This window comes from Sphaeramia orbicularis, chromosome 6 (genome assembly GCF_902148855.1).
Source record: "Sphaeramia orbicularis chromosome 6, fSphaOr1.1, whole genome shotgun sequence".
NCBI classification, from domain to species: Eukaryota; Metazoa; Chordata; class Actinopteri; order Kurtiformes; family Apogonidae; genus Sphaeramia; species Sphaeramia orbicularis.
The window spans coordinates 51,102,464-51,128,168 of NC_043962.1; the positions used below are offsets into that span (position 1 = coordinate 51,102,464).

Here is a 25,705-nt window from a genome sequence, read left to right on the forward strand (position 1 = left end):
AGAGTCTGGTGTGGATGAACTTGACTGGCCTGCACAGAGTCCTGACCTCAACCCGATAGAACACCTTTGGGATGAATTAGAGCAGAGACAGAGCCAGGCCTTCTCGTCCAACATCAGTGTGTGACCTCACAAATGCGCTTCTGGAAGAATGGTCAAAAATTCCCATGAACACACTCCTAAACCTTGTGGACAGCCTTCCCAGAAGAGTTGAATGGAATGGGATGTCACTTAAATTCATATGCGAGTCAAGGCAGGTGAGCAAATACTTTTGGCAATATAGTGTATATTTGTAGTTATGCTTGGAATCAGAGGTGATTTCTCAAAGACTGCAAGGGAAGCTCAGCTTCCCCTAAAATTCTGAAAATTAAATGGTCAAATATGTATGGTTGTTGACATTTCATTGACTACAAATGTGTTAGAACACATTCATCTCAAAGAAGAGTTCGTTCAGAATCAGCTTTATCACAAAGCAACGGACTCTATGTTAACTTCTCATACTTTCCCATTGCACTGTTTTCTCATACGATTTATGGTCAATGCATTTGCCCGTAGACGCTCAGCATCCGTACACTTCAGTGGGACTTCATGGAACAGTTTTTTTCATTGCCTCAAAACTGGATGGTAATTGGTTAAATGCCACGATGTTGTCCCGCCCCCGGACACTCAGCATCGCTGGGGGTGAATGGAGCTGTGGGTGGACCTCGACTGGGCTGGACGCTGGGCTTCCACATGCTGATTGGAGGATCAGTCAAAAGGCTGAATCCCGTTTGACAGCTATTTTGATATATACTTCTTCACTTGAGAATTCAGTTTAATACCGTCGTGCATTCTGCTTGTGAAATTGAGAGAGAAACCACTATGAAATTACTTGTTCATTTCTTGCACTGTAAATAAAACACACTCATTGTCTCACATCCTTGTTTCAATTTAACATAATTTCAATGTTTTCTTGTTTCAGTTACATAATTTAATCATTTCTTGTTCGAGTTTAATATCGTTTTGTAGATAAATCAATCATACTGTTGGCTAGGTCAGAGTGAACTAGCTATCAAGTCCCTGGAAAAGACACCTACTTGGTACGATAGGATCACTGACCATTTTCTTAAAAAGGAACGGAGGGTTGAATTTATGTTAAAATACCTTGACAATTTTTTTGATGTAAGCCAACAATGAGCTTCCCCTCTCTGAAAGACGAGCAGCCACCACTGCTTGGAATAAATATAATTTTACTTTGTAAGAGACAGAAAACAATTAATCAGCGATGATTTTTGTACTTCTAGCTCCAGAATATCGAAGTCTTTGCTTCCCAGCTCCAGCCCTCAGACCCCTGGGCCTCTGTGGTGCTCCTGATGCCCCTCACCCACAGCTGAAGATCCCGGGTGGGCGAGGGTCGGTCAGGGATCACTGCACCATACAACACCAGGTAAACACAGATTGAAATGTCAAAAAATACTGATGAGTAAACTCAAAAAAAAACCCTTTGCATTAGCAAAAATTTTACCATTTTAAGAATTTTAAAAAAGCGGGTCTGGTCTTAAAAGCTATTTGAAGATCATTTAGTTACAATTTCAGACTCCCATAATGTGTTCCCTGTAACGTGTGTTCAGTCACACTTCAACGCGTGACAAGTTCCAGAGGATTAAAGATTTAGGATCAGACGCATCAGTCATAACAATGTCCTCATCTGCCTCAGAAGAGAACACACAGAAGGCTAACCCTAACTCTGTAATCAGACCATGAATGCAGCACAAGAATCTCTCTGCACCAGACCTTGATTGCAGCTACAGTCTGATCAAAGTACCACAAAGTCTCTTGGCAAAACATTTCCAGGTTCCCGTTTGAACACATTGATTGATAATAATTTGAATCTACAAAGATGATGAATTAAGTCTCCTGACTTGATGACGTTTTTTTCACTTAAATCAGGATGACAACTTGACAGTTACACAAACCACCTCAGTCAGTGGAAACTCATCTCTTCTTCGCTTCCACTACCAGCTGACTGAGTGCCGCTCTGCTTTCTGGGATACAGCGCTATCTGAAGACAGTCTGTTTCTGGAGATTCCTGCTGGCCCGTTGGTGGAGGGCAGCAAAGAGGGGTGAGTATCATTGAACTCCCACCACATCAATCAAAACCAGAATGAAAACAGGCTTCAAATTCTATTCAGGTTTGTGGCACATTTGGATTAAACATGACTAATTTGTCTGGAATCATGAAGTTGCATCTCATTTTGCCACAACCATGCATCTGCATTTTCCCTTCTGAGTAGTTCTACCTGTACTGACTTCACTCTAATGTACACCTGCATATCTCATGGGAAGATTAGAACCCGAGAAAGTGATTGTGCTTCATTGTGTTCCTTTGTCATCTTGTTCCTCAGGCTGACAGCTCTGCTTCAGTTTGCAGAAGAGAAGCTGAAAGTTAACTTCGTGTTCCTCTGGTTTCATAAAAATAGAGAAGATCGATGTAAGAATTTTTTTGTTTTCATGTACTTCTACAAACCTGTCCTTCTGCAAAGACCAGAGTGACTATGGTAAAGAAAGTGGATTATCAGCAAAGTCAGACCAGTTTATTTTTCACCCTGACACTCAGACCAAATGGTGATCTGTTGTGATTTTGGTGCTAAACTAATAAATATGTGTAGTCTGGGTCCACAAAGACCCCAGTCATAGATGGAAAAAAAAAAAAACCTCCAACAGGAAAGGGGACACCCAGAATAGACACTTGAGTCAGTCCAGGAGACAGTTATATATAAACTGACTTAGAGTCTGGTTTCGACCAACTCGATATGTAAAGCATCATGAGATAACTTTTGTTATGATTTGGCGCTATATAAATAAAAAATTGATTGATATATTCATAGAAATGGGTCAAGCTTAGCCAAGTACAACTCAGTGGAGGGTCCATGTGGACCCTCAACTGACAAGGTCCAGAGTAGGAATTTGGTGCAATGACAGGCAGGTGGCAAGAGGGATAAAAGGTTTATGTGGATGTCTAGGGGGGGCTTGAGTTGGTGATGGTGGTTCAGAGATGTCAACAGGGTACAGTTTCCCCAGGGAGTTTTCCATTTCAGTAAACCAGACCCTGAGGTCTGAAAAGTGCCCTTTTTCATTGATAAGAAAAAGAAGTAAATTGGTCATTAATGAATAAATGAACCTTCCATCAACAAAAAATAATCACTGAATTACTTAAATAAATTCATCTTGAATAATATAAAATACAAATGTTTTTAAAAAGTTAACAAAGCTTAAACAAGATGACTGACAATAAAAACCAGGAGTGTCAATTTTAATATGTGAATGTATTTATTCTGTTTTATATTTCAGCATTAATAATTTCAGCATAATTATTTATTTTGTCACGAGTGGTGAAAAGTTTGGACATCAAGTAGATGTTCAGAGTCAAACTGTTGTTCCTTCACATTGACAGGGACCAACTGAAGTGGTTTAATGCATCCTGGTCATCTCTGTTTGGAGGCTGACCAGGCATGACCATCTGGGTGGGCTTTCTGGGGCCATATCCAGGGCTCTCTAGGGGGATTATAACCCCTAGCTGGACTGAGAGTGGCTTGGGATCCTTCAGGATCGGCACCACCTGCACCTGAAAAAGTCTGAAAAATAGATGACAGATGAGGATATTGTTGTTTTCTGAAGTCCCAGAAGAAGCAAAAATTCACTGATTATGTCAGCAGTACAAACATAAATAAAACAGAGCAGTCCAGTATTATTTAGTTTCATGGATGTTATTTCTTTGAGTCATTAAGTTCTCTAACCAGTATGACTTTGTCTTAGTGTCCATCATCAGGACGTTCCACTACATGGGCTTCGAGATGGTGAAGCCGGGCAACCCTCTGGTCCCAGCCCGGCCTGACCTGGTCTTCATGGTTTACTGTATGGATGCTAGCAGCTCAGACGAGGAGTGATTCCTCCAACTTTTTAAGACAGAGATACTCCATCAAAAAAAAAAAAAAGACTTGAGGAGGAATATTTCATGGGCTGATGTAGGGAGTAGATTTAAAAGTGTGTCTTTGTCCCTAATCAGGACAAACAACATTCAGGAAAGAAAACTGTTTTAACTTTAGACTTTGTGTATCTGATGCTTTTTAACTTTTCTAAATTGTGTGCTTACTCTATTGAGGGAAGGAAGCAGGGAATTATGGGTGTGGTATATTCAGCAAATTGTTTGTCTTCCTAGTGTGGATGGATGAAGGTCTGATCTGATACATTTAGCAATAAGACACGTCCAGGTTTTCATTCCGTCTTTAATCAAACGACAGAATAATTTGCCTGAATTATCAACAGATTGTGGTTTGTTCAAAGTGCAGGATGTTCAGGATTAAACCAAAGCCCCATATGTTTCTGCTACTTTAAAATGTGTAGTCAGGTGACACATTAAAGGGTAAATCCACTGTGTGGAGATGATGTTCTTCCTGAAATATCCAGATATTGGCATATCTTCAGTTACGATGGTGGAGGTTGGTCCAGAATATCCCACAGGGCTAATAGAGGCTCATCTTCAACGTGATTCTACAGTGTCAGTAAGGTCTCCACTGTGGCCTCATTAAGTCTGTGCGCCAAAATAATAATCGTGAGTTAATATTATTTTTTTGTTTTTAATGTTTATTTTGTTCATACTGCCTGATAAATGTTTCAGTCTTCCTCCGATTGCAATAAAAGGACTAAAATAAAGTCCCCAAATCAGAGTTGTAACCCTTTACATACTGCTCATGCCTATTCCTTAACTCATTCATTCATCTTCTGAACTGCTTTGTCCTCAAGAGGGTCATGGGAGTGCTGGAGCCTATTCCGTTGTCCGCTGATTGCAGGGCTGACATATAGAGACAAGCAACCCATCACTCTCACATTCACACCTATGGGCAATTTAGATTAACCAATTAACCTATATTAGTGCATGTCTTTGGACTCAAAATTTTAAATATTAAAAACGCATGAACTGTCATTCAGCTGCTAAAATGTTTGCACAGTAAGGCTGACTTGGGTCAAAAAGTCAAATTAAAATACTCATATTTTTGTGGAATGTCGGTATAACATTTTATCGCCCATCTCTACCTCAGAGCTGGAAAATGTTTTATTTCATAATTCAGCAGCGTTTCTGTTTCAGCTGCGCAAACCAAGGCCCTTCTGTTCCATAATGTTTGAGGTTCACGGAATTTCATCTAGCATGGTCTTCATTAATGTGTCACCTTTTTGTACAATGTGTTTTCAGCTCTGAATGAGGCTTTTTGTGCCTAAAAGAGAAGCATGCAATGTTAATGTTTTCTACTGTAGAGTCTTATTGAAAAATGGGTGTCTTGTATGAGCTCATAGTGGCTGAAATCAGAGCACTTCACTTAATTTTATGCAGTAATCACATCTGTTTGATGTTCTCTGAATCCAATGCCAAAGAGTCTGCTGTCAAAACACATATGAACTACATTCCCCATCACACAATGTTCGCGTGTTCTGTGTTCAGAAGAACCTACTGATTCAGCTCTGACTGTAAACTGTATGTTTTATTTTCAGAAGTATATTTTTATGGATGATGTTTATTGATCTATGTTTGTTCTCTGTGACTTAACTAAACCATCAAAGGGTGAAATAAACTGTTCTGCATCTGCTGCGTTAATACACTTTTTCAGTGGAGTGTTTCATCGTGTGCTTTTGTTTATTTTACACGAATATCACAGCAGTTTTTCTTCTTTATATTTATGTTGATAAAATTATTTTCTGAATTACTTTAGTTTTGTCTTGTGGACTTCTACCACCTGACTCAGTTCTGATGACAACTGAAAATTTTATGTTTTATAATGAACAGTTTCCATTCTTTGATCCTCATGTTAATCTTCACTCAACTCACAGCTCACATTATCTGCAGAACTATTTATGGTGTCTGGAATCAGACAAACTGATCTCTGGACCAGTATCACTGCATAGTGTCACAGTAATCTACGAATGCCAGAACTAGTGCACACTGTGTTTTAGTACTGGAGGCCAGGTTTGCAATACCTGAAGGTCATTAAGTTATCTGAATGGCATCACCTCTAACATCATGCCAGCTGCAGATGGACTTCTAGATAATTCATTGGTTGTACAAGTACCTTAGATCTGGACATATGTACTGAGGTACAGTGCCCAGGCACGGAGTGTCCCAGATTTTCCTGGTAGCCTTAATTCAACTCTGATTTTACCCATGTTTCCTTAAAACATGTCTAAGTTAAAATGGGTTAATCGTCTTTAATGAAATCCAAATTGTGGCTTACTCACTTTTACCTCTGCAGATTCACAAAACATCAACATTCATATTTATAGGAATAATACAGTTATGGTATCATATGGCCCCAGTTAAGGTGCATTCTGATTTTGACTGAAATCAGAAAAGTACACATTTGTTTTTCATAACTGATATTTTTCACAGCAGATTTACAGTATGTTCCACAATACATTAACCCTCATGTTGTGCTTAAACAATGTTGAAGTATCAGTCAAAAATGACTGTTCCATAAAAGCTCATCATAAAAACCGTAATAATAGGCCTACATATTACTCACGTTAGATTTTTTTTTTTTTTTTATACAACTTTGTTATTGTGAATTTCACCAGTTTAGGACTTTAATTTGCATAAGACTTGAATATGCTGGATTAACACTAGTTAAAATGTTAAAGGCAAAAAATGTTTTTTTATTGATAAAATCGTAGAGACATGTATCAGCAGGTCAGTGTTCCAGCCTCAGTTTCAATAGACATCGTCCGTCCTGTAACTCCTCATCAATTACTGTATTCATCATTACTCTAAGTGAGACTAAGATGGGTTATCTGAGACAAATTGATGTTGAAAACTTCAAGTCATGGAGAGGGAAACAGATCATCGGTCCATTCTTGAGGTTTAGTTGCATAATCGGTCCAAATGGCTCCGGTGAGTTAAGTTTGTTAGCGCAAATGCTAATGCTGTTTTAAATATACAGGTATCCATTTTCGGAAAATGGTTATTGCATTACAAATAGGCCTAATTTAACAAATCTATTTAAAAGCAAAGTAGCCAAGTACAAATTACACTAACATACAAAGAAGACGGTAAATTATGGAATAGTCAACGAATAACAGTTAAGAATGTTTAATTCAGTGTGAATAAGGCAGATGTTGCGTAAACAATAGCTAGCCTAATATGGTAGTTAGCTTTAGCCTAGAGCCGCCAGAGGAGACGTCAGTTGTATGGATGACAAAAATAAATAAATAAATAAATTTGTTTGTTGTAACCCATTTGTAAATCATGGGTGAGTTACTCCTAGCTTTCAAATATATGACTAAACAACGAAAGTAAACGTAACAAATCGGAATGCAGCACATAAGTCCAGTTTAATCAGTAAATCGCATTCTCCATTAGCTATAAATTGAATCATGCTTATATGTTACCACAAAGTTTAATACTTTTATTACCACTGGCATAATGTTTTGTGTATTTGCACCCTATGTCTGTTTTATCTAGATATCTAAAATAGGAGACATAAATTGTCTATTTTATCTAAGATCAGAATGCTTCTCTAGAAGTGTTGTGTTCAATGCTTTTGGTGAATTAGGGAAGTCCAATGTGATGGACGCCATCAGCTTTGCCACGGGGGCGCGGGCCGCTTCTCTCCGTGTGAAACAGCTCAGAGAGCTGATCCATGGAGCTCGCATCGGGCACCCAGTGGCGAAGACCGCAAGAGTGACAATCCGGTACCGCGACGACGAGGAGCATGACACTTCCTTCCGACGTAGTATCTCCGGTAAGTACCACACGTCAGCCTTTCGCCACTGTGCCTCTGGAGTTTTGAATTATAGAAGGGAATGTCATTCTAAATCAGAGGTAAACATTAAACCTGGAGATTGACTGTTTAATCTCATCTTATTCCAACTGAAAAGAGACCTACTTTTAAAGCATCATCTCATTCTCAGGGTTTTCCTATATTCTAGCCTGCATCTTATAAATCACAATAAATACACGATTCCAAAAAAAAAAAAAAAAAAAAATGCCATCACAGCACCGAAACCCTCTCCAAACCTCAGAACTTCATATTATTAAAACTTACCAAACCATGATTCAGACTCTTAGAGGGAATTTGTAGAAAATGTACGCAAACCTTTTGTAGAGCTCTAGTTTACACATTGTTTCATTGCTGTTACATTGTTACATTTATTTCAATGTTGAATCAATTGCAGAAAGGATGTTAGAGATGTTTAAACACAAAATGGGAAGTAGAAGACACCATATAATGTTTAAATATTATACAGCATGTTAAACATTTTGTGTTAATCCTCCTGATATGCCTATTTACTGTGGTAATACTTTTGACATTACAAATATGGGCTTAGGAGTTGTTTGAGTTGTACTATTTTACTTAAAATCTGTACTGGAATAATACACAACTTTTCTTGTATCTTTATACATTTGTGTACAAATTAGGAAACACATTCAAAACCTCCAGCAGTGCTTAGTAGCACATCATGCTGAAGTACAGTTGTAATTTTCCACATATCCCTTTTATTTTTCAGGTGACTCCTCTGAGTATCACATCAACGGCGAACATGTAACTCATTCCAAATATATGGAGGAGCTGGAGAAGGTCAACATCTTGGCCAAAGCTCAAAATTGTCTGGTGTTTCAGGTGTAACATTTATTCATCTACACTTAACATTAGATTTTATGTGTGTGGGTCAGAGCTACAGTGATGGTTTTCCAGTAAATATTTGTAGATGTAGAGATATCGTTTTTTGATTTAAAGAAGGGGTTGACAGTTCTTTCCAAAAGATTACATCACTGTGTTTATAATCACATTTAAGGATTTGAATTTTGTTCAAATATGTGTTCATCTTTCTCCTCATTTTTGCAATCAAATCAAATTTTATTTATACAGCAGCAAATCATAACTAAAGTTATGTCATGATGTTACATTTTGAGCTGGTTAAGACCAAACTTAATTACAGACACCAACAGAATCCTCCAGGAGCAAACACTTGTTAAAGGGGTTAAAGAGAGAGAGTTAAAGGAAGAGACAGAGAGAGAGAGAGGGAGGGAGGGGGATAGGGGGAGACACATGGATGCATAACAAACTGAACTATAATTGTTAAAACTAGAACTGCTGTTATTAGTATAACTACCAATAACTAGTACAAATAAACATAACTGCTAACACCACTACTCTAAATGCAAGTGCTAACAGTGGTTATACTACTACTGCAGCCAACAATAGAAAACCCTACTTTCCAAGTAACTACATGATAAAAATTATCACACCTATATGGATAAATGAATAGTAATGATGTAAGCAGTAGAGAAGCAGGACCCCAGCAGCAGGCCCAGAGATGATCCAGGGGAAACCTGTGAGGACATAAAGTGCAGAGACTCCAGGGAAGAAGTCAAGTCAGTAACATGTAGATGGAGGAGCAGGAATTGGGGAGAAGAGGAGGAGCAGAGAGGAGCTCAGTGCATCATGAGGAGTCTCCCAGCAGCATAATTTAGAACACCCTGAGGCTAACAATAGACCATTTCGATGTTGGTAAACAGTGATGATGTATTTTGTGGGCGGGGCCTAACTGGTGGCAGAAAGTGACAGTTGTGGTGTCAACACTACATGGACGCCAGTGTCAGGAGTGCGAAAATCAGGACAGAATCAGAGTAATGGAAGATACAGAGGCCTTCTCCGATTATTTTAATCGTCTGTCGACGAGAGACAAGGTGTCTTACAAAGATAAGCTGACTATTAGCAGCGGGCTGATGTTTCCTGATCCATACTCACTGTCTACAGTGGCCGGACATCTTTTTATTTGTTGATGAAAAACCCAGCATTTACACGAAAGAAAAAGGCATACAAATCCCCCAATCCCTATATCTGTACTTTGCGGTCATGTACAGGATATTGAATACAGAGTGTTGCACTGGACATTTTAAAGGTAGGAATACCGTGGTAACTGGCACAATTCACAGGAGAAAAATCACATAATCAAATGATTAAAATTTTAATTAGTTTAATCACAGGGTTGCTGTAGATTAATTTTGATTTATCACTATTAAATATTCATTTTTAATCTATATTAATCTCGTTTCATTTTGCATGAGCAAACAGACTCCAGAAAGAAAGGTGACCAATGTACTACCTATCAGTGACAAGGACATAAAACGCAGTTTTACAAAACGTGGCCGATCATCGACAATTCAACCAACTATACGAGGGCTGTTCAATAAGTTCATGGCCTCACCCAGAAATACTGGTTGTTATAATACAGGATGTTACATTCTTTCGTGATGGGATAGTGATGCTTGAACATCGATGGACCAAGTGCATTGCTGTAAATGGAGATTATGTTGAAAAATAAAATATAAATTATCAGTCTGTGTTGTTCTGTTCTGGGTGAGGCCATGAACTTATTGAACGGCCCTCGTATACTGACAGCCAACTGCACTTGCATGGCTGGGTTAGTGTTGTTTAATGTACATTAAAACAATGTAAATCACTGCTGATTCAGTCAGTTTCACCAGTCCAGTCCATCCATTTAATGGCTTGCAACCATAAGCATCTGTGGTTTGCCTCAAAGGGCGTCTTCAACAGCAGTATTTGGTAAAAGTGAAGGTTGCTTTTTTTAGCATTTCTATTCTGACAACCTACAATACTAGACATTTTTCCTCCTCTTTTCTCTATTCTTTCTGATCTCTCAATTTATCTCCATTAATATGCAGTGTTTTTCTCTCACCTGATTGTATGCACAACTGCGGTTATGTAGACCCTGACATCGTTTCCGAAGAGGTCTATAAACTGTATCAAAAAGGACGTTTAAAAAATGCTTGATTTTAGCAATATTTCATAGATGAAAAAAGGGCAGTCCTAGAAATCTGTTTTATGTTTGAGTTAAATGATAAATCCTCGTTGAATATAACACCTAGATTCCTCACAGTGGTGTTGGATTCCATGGTAACACCATCCATAGTCACTATTTCATTAAATAATGTATCCCTAATATTTTTTGGACCCAACATAATGACTTCAGTTTTGTCTGAGTTTGTCTGAAAGTTGATGGTCATCCAGATTTTAATATCTTTAGTGCATTCCTATAGTTTAGTTATCTGATTGTTTTCATTGATTAGTTTAATTGGGTATTAGCATAACAATGAAAATTGATAGCGCGTTTCCTTATTAAGTTACCTTTAGGAAGCATGTATAAGTTGAATAGTATTGGTCCAAGGGCCAAGCCTTGACCAACTGTGGTGCATTGAGAAGATTCATTATTAACATTAACAAACTGAAAATGATCTGTTAGATAGGATTTAAACCCCATTCATGCAGTTCCTTTAATACTAACCAGTCATTGCAAGAGGATGTGTTGGCCGACAGTATCAAATGATGCACTAAGATCTAATAAGGCAATTATTGAAAAAAAGTCCATTGTCGGAAAGCAGTTAGGGTTAGGGTTACTGGTTATTGGTGACTTAGCTAAAACTCTGGGGTCAAGATAGGGCTTTTTATGAAGAGGTTTCATTACAGGCACTTCAACCCATAAAGACTCGAACAACCACCAGTGACACAAACCATCTGCTGATCTAAACTGTTTAATACCTGTTGATCCACTAATCCTATCAATCCATATAAATAATTGGAGTAAAATACAATAATTCATATTTTTGTGGTCATCAGATATGACCCATTTGGACATTCAGAGGGTCCGTAGTTACCATGGAAACACCATCATCTTCTACAACACTGATTTACCAGTAAAACCCATGGAGTTGGATCAATGACAGTGGATGGAGATACTTGTTTTTACTTTCAATTAGCAATATCTTCACTGAAAAAGTATTTTTTCTTAATTTTTCTCTATTTGATGTAATTAACATTGAATTTACTCTGAGTTTTCAAGAACATCTACATTATCAGTGAATTAAATATAGGAAAATACATGCTTTACCCCAAAAAAATGCAAATACAGAGGATAATATTCTAAAAAAAAATTGGTGATAAATCAATTAAGAAATTTAGAAATAGAGAAAAATTAATTTGGGAACTGCCACAAAAGTAGCTCTGGGTCTTTATAGGTTAGATGACCATGGTACATAATTGAGAATGACACGTTGATCTTGTCAGTGAGGTGGGTGCTAAGTAATGATAAAGCATCTTTAATGAGCCTTGTTGGAACTGGGTTTAAAAGACAAGTAGACAGTTTGAAGAGACTGTTGAAAGTAGCTGATTTAGCCTCTGTGGGAGAAAAGTAATCCCATTGTGGTGAGAGGGGGGCCACACTGTGTGTGACCCAGCAGTCTACCTTCCCTCTGCCATCAGGCTACTAAGTGAGTCAGGTGTAGTAATTGGTTTTGAATAAGCTATATGGGTCTGTTGACTAACTTACCTGTGTTTGATTTAAATGGTGAGTGGGTTTATGTACACACTTACTGTAGACAGTTAAGTCTAATAATGAGGTAAATGCATTACTGAGGTTGTCATTTTCACTGTCTACATGAATATTGAAGTCACTTACAATAATTGCTTTATCTGTTTTAAGGACTAGACTGGTTAGGAACTCAGTGAACTCAGATAAAAATTCAATGTATGGAGCAGGAGCACGGTACACTATGACAAATGGTATAGGCCGGTGTGTTTTACATGTTGGGTGGGAAAAGCTAAGAATAAGACCTTCAAATGAGTTAAAATTTGGATTTAACTTTAGAACTGAATTTAAAATGGCTGCAACTTCCCCCTCCTCAGCCTTGAGGAATATGATTATTAAGGTGACTAGGGGGAGTAGCTTCATTTAAGGTCACATACTCATCCTCATGAAACCAGGTTTCTGTCAAGCAGAATAAATCTATATGATAGTTTGATATAATGGCATTTATTAGTGCAGCTTTGGAAGACAAAGATCTGATTTTCAAGTGGCCACATTTCATTTTCTTGTGCTAATTGTGCAGAAACAACCATACAATACTTCACAAACCAATTAACACAGATGATCATTCACACTGAATGTAAGAGGTGTTTTGGAGACATCGCTGTAAGTATTATGTAGTCTGGTTCTAATGCTTCACTGACTGAGGAATATTGTGGTATATTGTTGTTCACACCAGGGGACAGTGGAGACCATTGCTTTGAAGGACCCCAAAGAGAGAACCAAGATGTTTGAGAGTATCAGTCAGTCCAGAGAGCTAGCTGCAGAATACAATAAAAAGAACGATGCGATGCTGAGAGCGAAAGAGGACACACAGTTTCATTTCAGCAAAAAAAGATCTGCAACTGTTGAGAAGAAGCAAGTGTCCCAGGAAAAAATAGAGGTGAGGCTGCATAAACACAGCAACAAATTCAACAACGAATAAATATTGTCTGATGTTATACAGGAAATCTTTGAGAATAAATTTGTACATTCAGTCCTAGTCATCTGACTTAAATTGCAGAGAACATATGATTTTCCCTTTTTGTCTGTTTGCAGCTTTAATTATTAATAATTATTTAAATATTTTACCTGCCCTCCCCATCTCTACAATATATTTTTCAGTGTAAATTGGCCCCAACACATTGTCATAGATGAATCCAAGGCTGGGTCTGTACTAACCTGATGAAACAGCATTAGGTACAGCAAGTACAAATAAGTCTAAGTGAAATTAATGTGAATCATCCCAAATCATCCCTGTTTTATAAAACATTTAAAATCACTCAAAGTGACCTTGAAGAAATGAAACATCATTCATCAAAAGTGGTTAATGCCTCTTATTTAAAAGAAACTGAAACAATAGGCTCAGATGAGGTGTGAGTTTGCTTCCAATTCTGCATAAGTTAAACTTAAAATATCAAATGATGTTTTATCACTAGATTTCACTATAGAAATCTTCATGATCTGACTTAAAATAAAACTTTTAAATTGAAACGAGCCTTGGCATCATTTAAATGGCATTAAACATTTTCCTAAAAAGTGTGACACTCACAAACTATGTTTATGTTTGGACCGTCCCTCTCCTTTCCCAGGCAGAGAAGTACCAGGCAGTGCTGGACGAGCTGTACCAGAAACGTCTGCAGCTTGGCCTGATGGAGCTCTACCATAATGAGAGAACAATCCACAAGCTGAGTGACGATCTGAAGGAGAAGCAGCAGACTGCAGCCGCCAAGACCAGTACTGTGAAAACCTGGGAGCAGAAGGTCAAAACCCTCAAGAAGGAGCATGGATGTCTCAGCAGAGAGCAGCAACACATCGACAAGGAACTCTGGTTTGTGTTACTGGGTGTTAGTGTGCATTTCTGACTGAGGAAGCTGTCTGTTGCATGGTATAATTAACACTTGTCCATGTGTGGCCCAGTACCCAGGAGCACATTCTGTCCCAGTGTATGTCCAAGTACATCAAAGCAAAAATAAACAGCTCCCATCATATGAAGAAAGCTGAGGAGCTCCGTACCAAACTGAAGAAGAACCAGAAGCTGGTGGTGATTAAAGAGCAGGAGCTGGTAGAGGGACAGCAGGAGATCATTGAAATGGAGAAGACCTGGAGGAAATATGAGAGGCAGGAACAGGAAGTTACCCGAGGGAGGGATATTGAGCTGGACCAGGACCAGGTAAGTGCCTGACACACAGAACATTCTCCTTCATAGAGAAAGTGGACAGATGGGAGGCTAGATACTAATGGGATAACTGAAGCTTTGAGAATTAATTTGAAGCACAGGTTTCTTAGGATACAAAATGGTGATGTCTGCTGGACAGTGCGTGGTATTATAGTAAACTACACTGATTTCAACTGGCTTTAACAGTAACAGTAACACTGGTTTATCCTTTATGTGCCTTTTTGTGCTTTCTTTGTGCGACAGTTTGAGCGATACAAAGAGCTGAAAGAGGTCAGCCGTAAGCAGACTGCTGTCCTCAGACAGCAGGTCGATAGACTGCACTGGGAGGTCAAAGCAAACTACGCGAAGATTGCTTTAGACCAGCGTAGAAGGAAAGAGGTGGAGGTAATCTCAGTAACATGCATCTGCATATTTTTAGAGTTAACAGTTATAATGAATAGGGCTGGGTATCATGGCCAATTTCCATAATCGATTTGATTTCGATTCATAAGGTTCTGAATCGATTAATCACGATTTGATTCGATTTGATCCAGTATCGATTCAATTCAGTATTGATTGATTCAGATTAATTTAGTGATATCAAAGTAAAATTTTGAGTTGTAACCTGATTATTTGACTACCGCAGTCATGCAACACATCAATACTGGTATCAATATTGATATTAGAAAGGAAATAAATATGACATTTCAGCAGGAAGTAGCTGAAACTGCTCTTACATAACATTGCCATGTTTCTCCAGTGGCTCAGAACGGACTTCTTTGTCATCTTTATTCTGTTTTATGGCTGGTGGCTTCTACTCACTGGGGGGGGGGGGGGCTCCGTGATTGGAGGATGGGGGGGTAGCGTAGTGGTCGGACATTGTCGCTTTACTATTCATCCAAGTTATTATTCCAAGAACAACCGGCTTCCGTGACTCGCCTCGGAGAACCTCCAGATGGCCAGTTCCTTCACACTGCGAGTTCGAGTTTGAGTTGAGGCTGGGAGTACCTCTGGCGGAGGAATTTTCCCCGCCCTTCCTCTGTGTCTTTTCTGTGCTAGAGCCGTCACGAGTGAGACCAAGGTCCTCAGGTGTTCGCAAGACTGAGTCGGCCGCATACTCCTGGTCCTGCTCTGAAAAATCGATCTCATCCACTTTTAATCGATTACACAAAATTACAACGAAATCGATCTAAGATCGATTAAATCGATTTTTTTACCCAGCCCTAATAATGAACCCTAGTCAATATTGTTACACTCCCTAAGTTCCAACACCTTATGTAAATGAAAACACATGATGCAGGTTATCATGGAGCTAAAATTACCTTCTCATATTGATTTAAAAAAGCAGTAAATACTACCACCGGCTCGAGTCTTACTTCTTAGCAGTAGCAGGTAACTCACAATTCTCTGCTGTGTCTTTAAATTAAAAACATGTAACAAAGTTAATGTGTTTTGTGTTTTATCCACCTCATTTGTTTAAAGTGGAATAAAAAGTGCTACGGCTTTGGTATATCTTCATATTGAGACTGAGTGATTTAGTATATTTTCACCATCAAAACATGAAAGACAGGTCACGTGGAAAAAAGTTATCATTCGTGACAGTTTCACCAGCAAAATAAAAGAGTTAATAGTAATCATTAAAAGATTGTTTTAAATGTTTAAAATGACTCAGTCCAATAATCCTTCACCTGGAACACCTGTTGTAGGTCGCCATCAGGAACAACCACACTGAGCTTGAAGATCTGACACATAGAGCAGAGAAACTGGAGGAGTACACCAAGACCTGCCAGTAGGTCACATTTCCTGTTCATCACGCGCCTAGTGAAACATTTACCCTGCAATAAAAGCCACACTTTGTGACGTTTAATCTACTTCCAATTATCTGAGGAGTGCAGATTAAACTAAGCTGCCACTAACCATCTCAGGTCAGCCACTGAGGAATACTGTCAGCAGGAGAAGAATCTGAGCACTGAGCTTCGGCAGGTTCACCAGCGCTCTGAGGAGGTGAAACAGGACCTGCGTCAGGTTGTGGAGGAGCTGGAGAATGCCAGCCTTGACAGTCACGAGAGCAGACGACAGCTGCGACGAAAAGAGCTGCTGGAGAAACTCCACAGGCTCTACCCTGACACTGTGGTGGGAAAGAACTTTTGTATCATTCACTTTGGTGCCTGGGTTAATAGGGAATTCATGAGGACTGCTCGTAGTGTCTGTAAAGTTGTCACCAATTATTTCCCCATGCCATTTGTAACTTTATTCTACTTTTGATGTTGACAAATCTATTTGGTAAAAATAACTGTGAAGGTGTTGTGTTTCCTGTACTAGTATGGCCGCTTGTGTGACCTGTGTAGCCCCATCCATAAGAAGTACCAGCTGGCTGTCACCAAGGTCTTTGGACACTTCATGAACTCTGTTGTTGTGGCTTCAGAGAAAGTGGCCCGAGACTGCATTCAGTTCACCAAGGAGGAGTTATTTGAACCTGAAACCTTCCTGCCCGTCAGCTATCTGGATGTGAGATGATACTTTAACTATTTGAGTCAGAGTTTTAAAGAACAGATGCAGATTTTTGTCACTGTTTCATATGCAGGTACATCCTCTAAATGAACGGCTTAGGGAGATGACTGGTGTTAAGATGGTGGTGGATGTTGTTCAGGTGAACACACCTACACTTGCCACTCAGATGAAGAAGGTAATTCAGTTTGTTTGTGGAAATGCTCTGGTGTGTGAGACCATCAAAGAGGCGAGGAGTGTGGCCTTTGGCAGACTGGAGCGCTATAAGGTATGACTGGTTAGAATTTTATTCCTTCTGCTTCAGCTCAGTGGCAAGACAGCAGGCATGTTGATAAATATGTTTATTGTAGACCGTATCTCTGGATGGAACACTTTTCTCCAAGTCAGGAGTGATTTCCGGAGGCTCCAGGGACCTGCAGAGGAAAGCGTACTGCTGGGATGAGAAGGAGATGAGAAAACTGAAGGAACGCAAAGACCAATTGATGGCAGAACTGAGCGTGAGTAAACACACATCCTGATCTGTAGGAAACACATATCTCATCATTGTTTTATAGGAGAGCAGCGGTCTATCTGTATGGTCTACTATCCAATAAAGGCACCAAAATGACCCAACAACTAGTGTACAAAATCATGACTGCACAGTCATACAGTCGCTTTGTTTTGTTCTACAGGAACTGATGAAGCTGAGGCGAAAGGAATCAGACCTGAAACAGGTCATTGCTCAGGCTCAGGGTGCTCAGACTCGCCTCAAATACTCCAATGCTGAGCTAGACAACATTCGTAAAAACAAAATCCTCAGATGCCAAGCGGTACGAAAAAAGGCATCCTGTCTATTTTCACAAATGGAGGTGTAATGCAAGACACACTGGCCTCTCAGTGATACTGATGCTTACATTTTAAGGATTGGTAGAGGTGACACAATAAGACTTGTTTTATCTGTCATGTCCTTCATGTTTCCAGGATATTTCTCATTTGGAGAGTGATTTAACAAACCTAGACTCAGAGATCCAGATGCAGGAGGATAGCGTAGATGTGAAGGCTGTAGAGATGAAGAAGATCAGAGACCAGATCAACCAGGTACTGCTGTGACAACCAGCAGCAATGAATTCATCCTATACACAGTCTCTGTTTATGTGTAACTTTATTTATCTCATTGGTTTTACATGTAGTGAAACAGTTTTCTTAAAACTATTAAAAACATATCACTGAGCCTCATTGTAACGACTGGGTCACATGTTTCTACTTTAGGAAACAGACTGAACACCAGTTTTTAACTAAATAGCTCCTCAGTTTATTATCAACCAGAGCTTTTTACTGTCTTTGGAGGCTGTGGTCTGTATGGTGGACCTGGTCAAACTTCAAAGCCAAACCAGCTCTACATACTGAATTTGCTTTTCCTTGTGGATATTGCATGTTTCTAGATGGAGGACTTGGTGTTTTCTGACTTCTGTGCTGAGATCAAAGTGGACAGTATCAGGGAGTATGAGCAGGAGCATGTGAAACAGCAAACGGAGCAGGAGAAGAAGAGGTGTGATTTTAAACACCTCAGTGATAAACACACAGCTCCTTGTTAGCTTACCAGGCCGTAAGCTATTGTCGTCATGCGGCGTCCGTCGACATCTGTCATCTTTTGTCATCTGTCGTCGTCTGTCGTCCTCTACAAAAATTTCAATCGTCTTCTTCTCCGAAACTACAATTCCGATTGACTTCAAACTTGGTATACAGCTTCTTTATGATGATGTCAACAAAAGTTAGTGAAATTATTTGGATCCGGATCTGATTCTGGATTTGGTGCGACTTTGAAAATTTTTCCCATTGTAAGAGATAGGAAGTGGATTGATACAATAAATCAGTAAGTATCAATGATATCAAGTTGGAATTTGAATTTTTACAGATCTGACCGGAATATGACCAAAACATGGGCTATTTCTGTAATATAATAAATACATAGAACTGGGTGATAATAAATGGCATCTGGATACATTTCCCAGAGCTTTTAATTTGGCCGGTAAGCTACAGGGCCATTGGTCCTATTTTTTTTTATTATCATTTAGGGAAAGCTGCTGTATTTGCCATCTGTGCAGAGGATTTCAACCTCAGCGGTTATTCAAGTGTGCTTTAGAAAAGTATTAAATCGCCAGAAAAAAAAAAAAAAAAATCCAATGAAATCCTCAAATTGCTTTTGTATAACCTGATTTAATATGTATACGGTAGGTTGATGTTGATGTTTGTGTGTTCAGGCTGCAGTTTGAAGCTCAGGTTGCTTATCTGAATGCACAGCTGGAATATGGACAGGAGTGGCTGGAGCAGCAGAAGAAGGAGCTTCATCATACCAGAGAGGCGATGGACAAAGAGCAGAAAGCCGTGGTCGAGCATAGGAAGGTGAGCGTCTCTGAGATAACAATGGAAACATGAAACAGTCCACTTAAATACACTGGCAGATGAGCCACTTGAATTCAGGTGGTGTTTGTGGGAGTAGTGGCGTTTCTGTCAGTCTGGTTCATCAAGGTTAGCCAAGTGTGTGAAGTACTAGAAGTAGAGTCAAACATGCTCGCAGGCAGCAGACAATAAAAAAATCCATACAATTAAAATGTATTTGATAATGGGGCTGGACAATGCCGGCAAAAATGATTGTCAGTTATCACAATGAATTTCAAATCATTATTTCTTGACAGTTTAAACGCTTTGGTCCTGAGACAAAGCTGAACAAAGCAAGCATTGTTTGTGTTTTAAAATACTATTTAAAGACAAAACAAGATGAAAATGGTGGAAATATATGACGTAATCTTTGTTCAACATCAAAATACACCAGATTAAATTAAATTAAGTAAAAAACCAACAAAACAAAACATGGAAACATTTGGAAAGCTTACACACTTCTTGTTGCACTGCTTCAAGGCAAAACCCACACCTTTATGCGAACAGAACAAACTTAGAAGGATACTGACAATCAGACAGATGACCTGAGCTTTTCTCAGAGACTCTGATCTCATAAGAATGGCAAAGATCACTGTTGCTCATAAAGTTGTAATAAAATATTTTTACTTCTTCTCATGAAATGATTATGACAGTGTGATTTATTCTTAATACATATAGTGTAAATGGGACCCAGTATGTAATAATTGCAAAAACTAAAATAGGAATGAAAAAAGGAATGTGTCTGAAAAAAAAAGTACAACTTTATGGGCAACTGTGTACATTCAGTATCCGAAATTTGTGGCACACGTTCAGTTTTCCCAACAGATGTTTTTCACATCAACAGATCATTGAGAAAGTTACACCTACTTAATGTAAGAACTATAGAGGATTCTAGAACATTAAAACTTGTAAGCTTTGTCTAGAAAATTAATTTATGGTTAGAAAATGAATCAGTAGTAGTGCAGGGCTTTAACCAATACTAAGCACCTAGAGTTCTCATTAGAACTAAAGAAAAAAAAAAAAACACTGCATGGACAATGACCCATCAAACATGTGACACTAATATTCAGAGGGAAACTGCTGTTGCTGATGAAAACTGAAGAACCCCAAGTTCACTTTGAAAACCACTGCATGCTCTTTCTATAATTAGGGCTTCAGGTGAATGTTTGGTGTTTCTTCTCTGGCAGGATGAGGAGAAGCTGCTGGCTGCAGTGGAGGTGAATCAGAACAACATCCTGGATCTGAAGAACCAGCTTTTAGCCAAGGAGAACCAAGTGTTGGCTGCCAAAACTGAACTGGACCAGAAAATTCAAACCCTCCAAGAGATTAACAAGTAACACTCACTAGAAGCTAATTTAACATAATTCTTTGTTTGGTTTGAGATATTTGGTTTTGATGTGAATATCTTTGAATTTTAGGAGGATATTGAGGTACTTTTAATTTATGGAAACTATATGATTGAATTTAAAACCATTTGCTGTTACTTTTTTAATAGTAAATTTATAGTTTATTTTATCTTTACATGTTTTCACTGTCATCTGCAGTCTTCCTCAGAAGTGTCATTTGATTGCTGTGATGTGTCATCTTTTCAGTTGTTCTTAGACATGGGTTATGCTTGTCTGAAAAAAGGGACAGTTAAATAGCATTAAAAGAAAGTGACATCAACCTAATGGAACTATGAATTTTAAGCTGTTGGTTAAATAAACTCTATGTGTCTCAGAGAGCTGGTGAAGCTCCAGCAGAAGGTGATGTCTGTAGAAACAGCCTGGGAGCAAAAATGTCTGTCCAGACACAACCTGCTTCTGGACTGTAAAATCCAAGGACTGCCGATCACTCTGCTGTCAGGAAGTCTGGATGAAATCACTCAGGTGCAGGTAAGAGTCGACTGGATATTCCTTCATTAACCTGTACTGATTTGGTTTAATCTTCTCTGGCTCATTTCCGATTATGGTTTATTTCCTCCTAATTTCCACAAAATAAGGATGTTCAGTGACATGGTTCAATGACAGTTGTTTTTATTGGGTTGCTAACTATCAGAATAAGTGTGAATTCATTTTCCTAATGAAGGCAGAAGATAAGTGATTTCTGAATGTAGGGCACAGGACTCAGATGTAGAAGATGCAGTAAGATGAATTTAAAAGAATGAATGAATGAATTTCGGTCCTGGGGAGACACAACATTTGTGTTTTAGATGTTGGCTGAAAAACTTTAGAATCCACAAATCTAGAGCGAGTTGTTCCAGTGGGAAGTCCATGGTCATTGGTCATTTGCAAACCAAAGTCCCTCCTCCAAACTCTTAGTAGTCTTTAGTTGTGTCTTTAATTGTAGCGAGTGCCGCAAAACTGTAAAGACTCTTGTAAGTATTCACAGATTTTACAACTAAATAGCAAATTATCTGAAAAACATCATGTGGTGACAGATTTCTTTGGTCTTCACAGCTGGATTCAGAGTCTGGAAGCACTGGGACCACTATGGACTTGTTTGAGAGGGAAGCCCAGCTCATCATTGACTACTCAGTTCTGCAGGAAGAGTTCAGGGTGAGATGACGCCCAAGAACCTGCATAAATGATTCAACATCAGTGTAGATCTTCATACTGGACAATGTTGTTCATATTGTACAGAATCTGCAAGATGATGAGGAGGTGAATTCCTGCTTGGAGAAGCTGAAGGATTCCGTCACCTCCATAGAGGAAGTGTTAAATCGCACTGCTGTTCCTAACCTTAAAGCTCTGGAGAAAATGAGGGAGGTGAGGGAGAAGCTGCATGGACTGATGGAAGGTATGTCTCACAGCTTTTCAAAGACACACAGAGGGATGATCGGATGTAAATGGAACTAAGATGTAATCTGACACCTGAACTGACAGGATTGAGTTATTTCATGTGTCTGCTCTTTCAGCCTTTGATGCCAGCAGCAAAGAATCTCGGAAGTGTAGTCAGGAGTTTGAGGAGATCAAAGGTCGCCGCTGCCAGCTCTTCAGCCAGTGCTTTGAACACGTGTCTGTTGCTGTCGACCACATCTATAAAAGTATCTGCAGGAACAGCAGCGCTCAGGTCCAACAACTCAGCAGTAGACAACACAAAACATCAAACACTGAACCTTGAAAGACATGAGTCCAAGGAGAGAAGGTCACATATACATGCATGTTTCCTTCAGGCCATTCTAAGTGCAGAGAACCCTGAGGAGCCGTATCTGGGCGGCATCAGCTACAACTGTGTAGCTCCAGGAAAACGCTTCATGTCCATGGACAATCTATCTGGAGGAGAGAAGGCACTCGCTGCCCTGGCTCTAGTGTTCGCCATCCACAGGTACAGACAAATCATCAGTAACTGGAGCACCACACACTTCAGCCAGTAACAACTCATCAATCATACAAAGACTGCCATTCCTCCTCAGATGGAGACCTTTTTTTTTCTTCTCACTTCTTATGCCCTTTTTGTCCCTCTCAGCTTATGTCTTTTTGTCCCTCTCAGCTTCCGCCCGGCTCCTTTCCTTATTTTGGACGAGGTGGATGCAGCTTTAGACAACTCCAACATTGGAAAGGTACAACCCAGACAATAAATGGGCCAGTTTTTAACAGGTGACGTGACGGAGCATTTGTTGTTGTCTGTTTCAATCCAGGTGACCAGTTTCATCAGACACGAGTCCAGCAGGAACATGCAGATCATCACCATTTCACTGAAGGAGGAATTTTTCTCCAAAGCCGATGCTCTGCTGGGAGTTTACTCAGATGTAACTTAATTTGAAACACGTTATTTTGTAGTCAGTCTATTTAGTTTGTTGTGTCATGACAAGGGCTGGAACTCAATTATATTCTTTATTGTTTATTAATGTGCATATAAAACCAGTGAAAACACTGAAAAAGCCCTAAGTCATCACTTAGGTCCAGAGCCTAAAGATGTTTCACTGCCTCTTTAAGACAAAGGGAAGAAAATTAGTCAAATCTGAACATTTGAGAAGCTCTAGGAAGCTGTTACTGTCAACTGAATGAGTAGGCAAATTATTTATTATATTTGAAATAATATCAGTCTCTTATAGCTCATACGTTGATTTGTCAGGGACAAGACTTGATACAATGAAAAACTTAAAGCAGTGCATTCCAAACCTACAGCTCCAGACCCCAAAGAGAAAATGTGGCGTCCCCTTTAGAAGCAGGCTTCGAAAAATTAACTGTGAATTGACATAACATCTCCATTTTTTGTACTGAAAATTAATGAAGATTACACATTAGGTAAATAAACAAAATAATCAAGAAAATGAACAGAAATTAAGAAACCATGAAAAGCCATGACATTTCACACATCAGCAGATGAATTTGACTATAAAATTTGTCCAAATTGTTGAAATGCAGTCATGAAAAGTGTCACAGATGCCACAGATGGTCAATGTTTTGTCATGTGTGACTGAATAAATGAGTTGCTGCAGCTCTGTTCATGACTCTTCTCTTCTTCTACAGGTGGACGAATGTATGTGTATGTTCAGCCACATCCTGACCCTTGACCTGCGTGCATATCCTGAGGTTGAAGAGGATGGCAGGAAACAGACAGACACAAGCCAGGATTCACAGTCATCTGCATGAAGTTCTCATTTTGCTGTCATCACAGTTTGTGTGTTTTGAATCATTTTCATAAACCACCTAAAGTTGGTGTTGTTTAAAGGTGCGGGAGACTTTCGTCACCAATTTTTCATCAAATCTGTAAAACCCCAGTCGTAGCCTAAGTATCACGAATCTGTAAGTCTTTCTGTGATTACTCACCTGAATCTCTTCCCTCAGGGTGAACAGTTCGGAAGTGTCATCCACCATAAACAAACCATGTGTTTACAAACAAGAGCCGGGAGGTAACTCAGGCATCTTCGGAATTTTGTGGGAAGTGGAGGCTTGTGCTGCCGCTGCCATGATATTATATGGCTACAACAAACGTGACGCAGAAACGGCTGAAACACGGAGGCAGAGGAAGCAGAGCAAGCAGAGGTCCACCTGGCAGCAGCAGCTGCAACAAACACAATGCGGAAACGAATGGAGCTTCGCGAACCTCCGCTTCCCACAGTGCACGTTGCGACAAAATTTCGAAGATGCCCAAGTTACCTCCTGACTCTGTTTGTAAACACATGGTTTGTTTATGGTGGATGGCACTTCAAAATTGTTCACTGTGAGGGAAGAGATTCAGGTGAGTAATCACAGAAAGACTTACAGATTCGTGATACTTAGGCTATGACTAGGGTTTTACAGATTTGATGAAAAATTGGTAACAAAAGTCTTCCGCAGCTTTAGGGCTGTTTTATTAATTTGACTTCAATGATTCATCAAAGCGGTTTCAAGAAGAACTGGAGCTTTCAGTTTGTGTAACAGTTTAACTGGTTGTGTTTTAATACCAGTTCGAACAAATTAATCAGTACAGGTTAAAAGTTGTCATATCTCTGCTTTATCTCCAGGGTCTGAGTCCTGAACCTTCAATATTTCTTGTGTTCTTACAATCTTATGAAAGTTATGGATCTGTATTAAATGCTCTTTTCGCTTCCTCCCTGCTTGACCGAAGTGGTCATTTTTAAGTTTTTTGAGGTGTAAACTGACTTCTGTGAATTGTGATGAACATGTCTGCACAGGTGAAAATACACTTTAAAAATGTCACTTTCAGATAGTCATCACCGTCTGGAAGACTCTAGTCTTTTTTCAGAATCTAGAATTTAGTTGGACTAAAGTTACATTTTATGGTTGTTTTGGATTTGCTACTGTTTGGCCACAGTAATGTCACTACAAATTACAAGTTTGATTCAATGAAATTCCTGTGTTTTAGATTCAGACTCGGAAAACTAGTAACTGTGGAGGAAACTCCTGATGATACAACTGTAAATATAGACAGAAACACTAATAATGTTATAAATAGCCTAAGATAAATATGTTGTTGAAAATCTAGACTGATACATTACATGTTGGAAATTATAACATCTAGGATGAAGAGTAAATGGATTTGGATGACCATGATAGAGGTTTAAACAAGTATTGACCATAATAGTAGTTAGTAGTGTTGTAAATTGATGATTTAATCAATTTCACTGTTTGGAAAATGTACACATCCTGAGTTGATACAGCAGGAGACACAGATCACAGTAACCTGGTTTAACAACAGTGAGGTATACTGTCTCAAGTGCTTGAAATGACAAACTAGTTGTTAGTTTTGTGCTAGTTGTCTTTCTAATCTATAACAAAACAAATTACATACTTTTTCTGTGCAAGA

At 39.1% G+C, this 25,705-nt stretch overlaps 2 protein-coding genes across 6 annotated transcripts; both read left to right on the top strand.

The window, feature by feature from the left end:
- The first annotated feature begins 1,261 nt into the window (after positions 1-1,261).
- On the top strand, positions 1,262-5,626 carry oaz2a (ornithine decarboxylase antizyme 2a). Its single transcript, XM_030135638.1, has 4 exons — positions 1,262-1,423; positions 1,927-2,099; positions 2,382-2,467; positions 3,793-5,626. The coding sequence occupies exons 1-4, from the start codon at positions 1,262-1,264 to the stop codon at positions 3,921-3,923; spliced, it is 552 nt and encodes a 183-aa protein (XP_029991498.1). The 3' UTR covers positions 3,924-5,626.
- A 1,665-nt stretch (positions 5,627-7,291) lies between these two features.
- smc1b (structural maintenance of chromosomes 1B) lies at positions 7,292-25,250 on the top strand. 5 transcript variants are annotated; one of them, XM_030136539.1, is made up of 26 exons: positions 7,292-7,763; positions 8,530-8,642; positions 13,088-13,291; positions 13,980-14,218; positions 14,308-14,560; positions 14,810-14,950; positions 16,252-16,334; positions 16,471-16,678; positions 16,868-17,053; positions 17,130-17,321; positions 17,404-17,550; positions 17,725-17,862; positions 18,014-18,130; positions 18,475-18,581; positions 19,294-19,435; positions 20,659-20,804; positions 21,192-21,345; positions 21,910-22,008; positions 22,093-22,249; positions 22,368-22,522; positions 22,626-22,777; positions 22,943-23,012; positions 23,091-23,201; positions 23,926-24,125; positions 24,742-24,862; positions 24,903-25,250. In XM_030136539.1, the coding sequence occupies exons 1-24, from the start codon at positions 7,589-7,591 to the stop codon at positions 24,046-24,048; spliced, it is 3,612 nt and encodes a 1,203-aa protein (XP_029992399.1). In that variant the 5' UTR covers positions 7,292-7,588; the 3' UTR covers positions 24,049-24,125; positions 24,742-24,862; positions 24,903-25,250. The 5 variants fall into 5 exon arrangements, with proteins under 5 accessions (XP_029992399.1, XP_029992398.1, XP_029992400.1 ...); XM_030136538.1 differs by having other exon boundaries at positions 24,742-25,250; XM_030136540.1 differs by lacking the exon at positions 13,088-13,291 and having other exon boundaries at positions 24,742-25,250.
- The last annotated feature ends 455 nt before the right edge of the window (positions 25,251-25,705 follow it).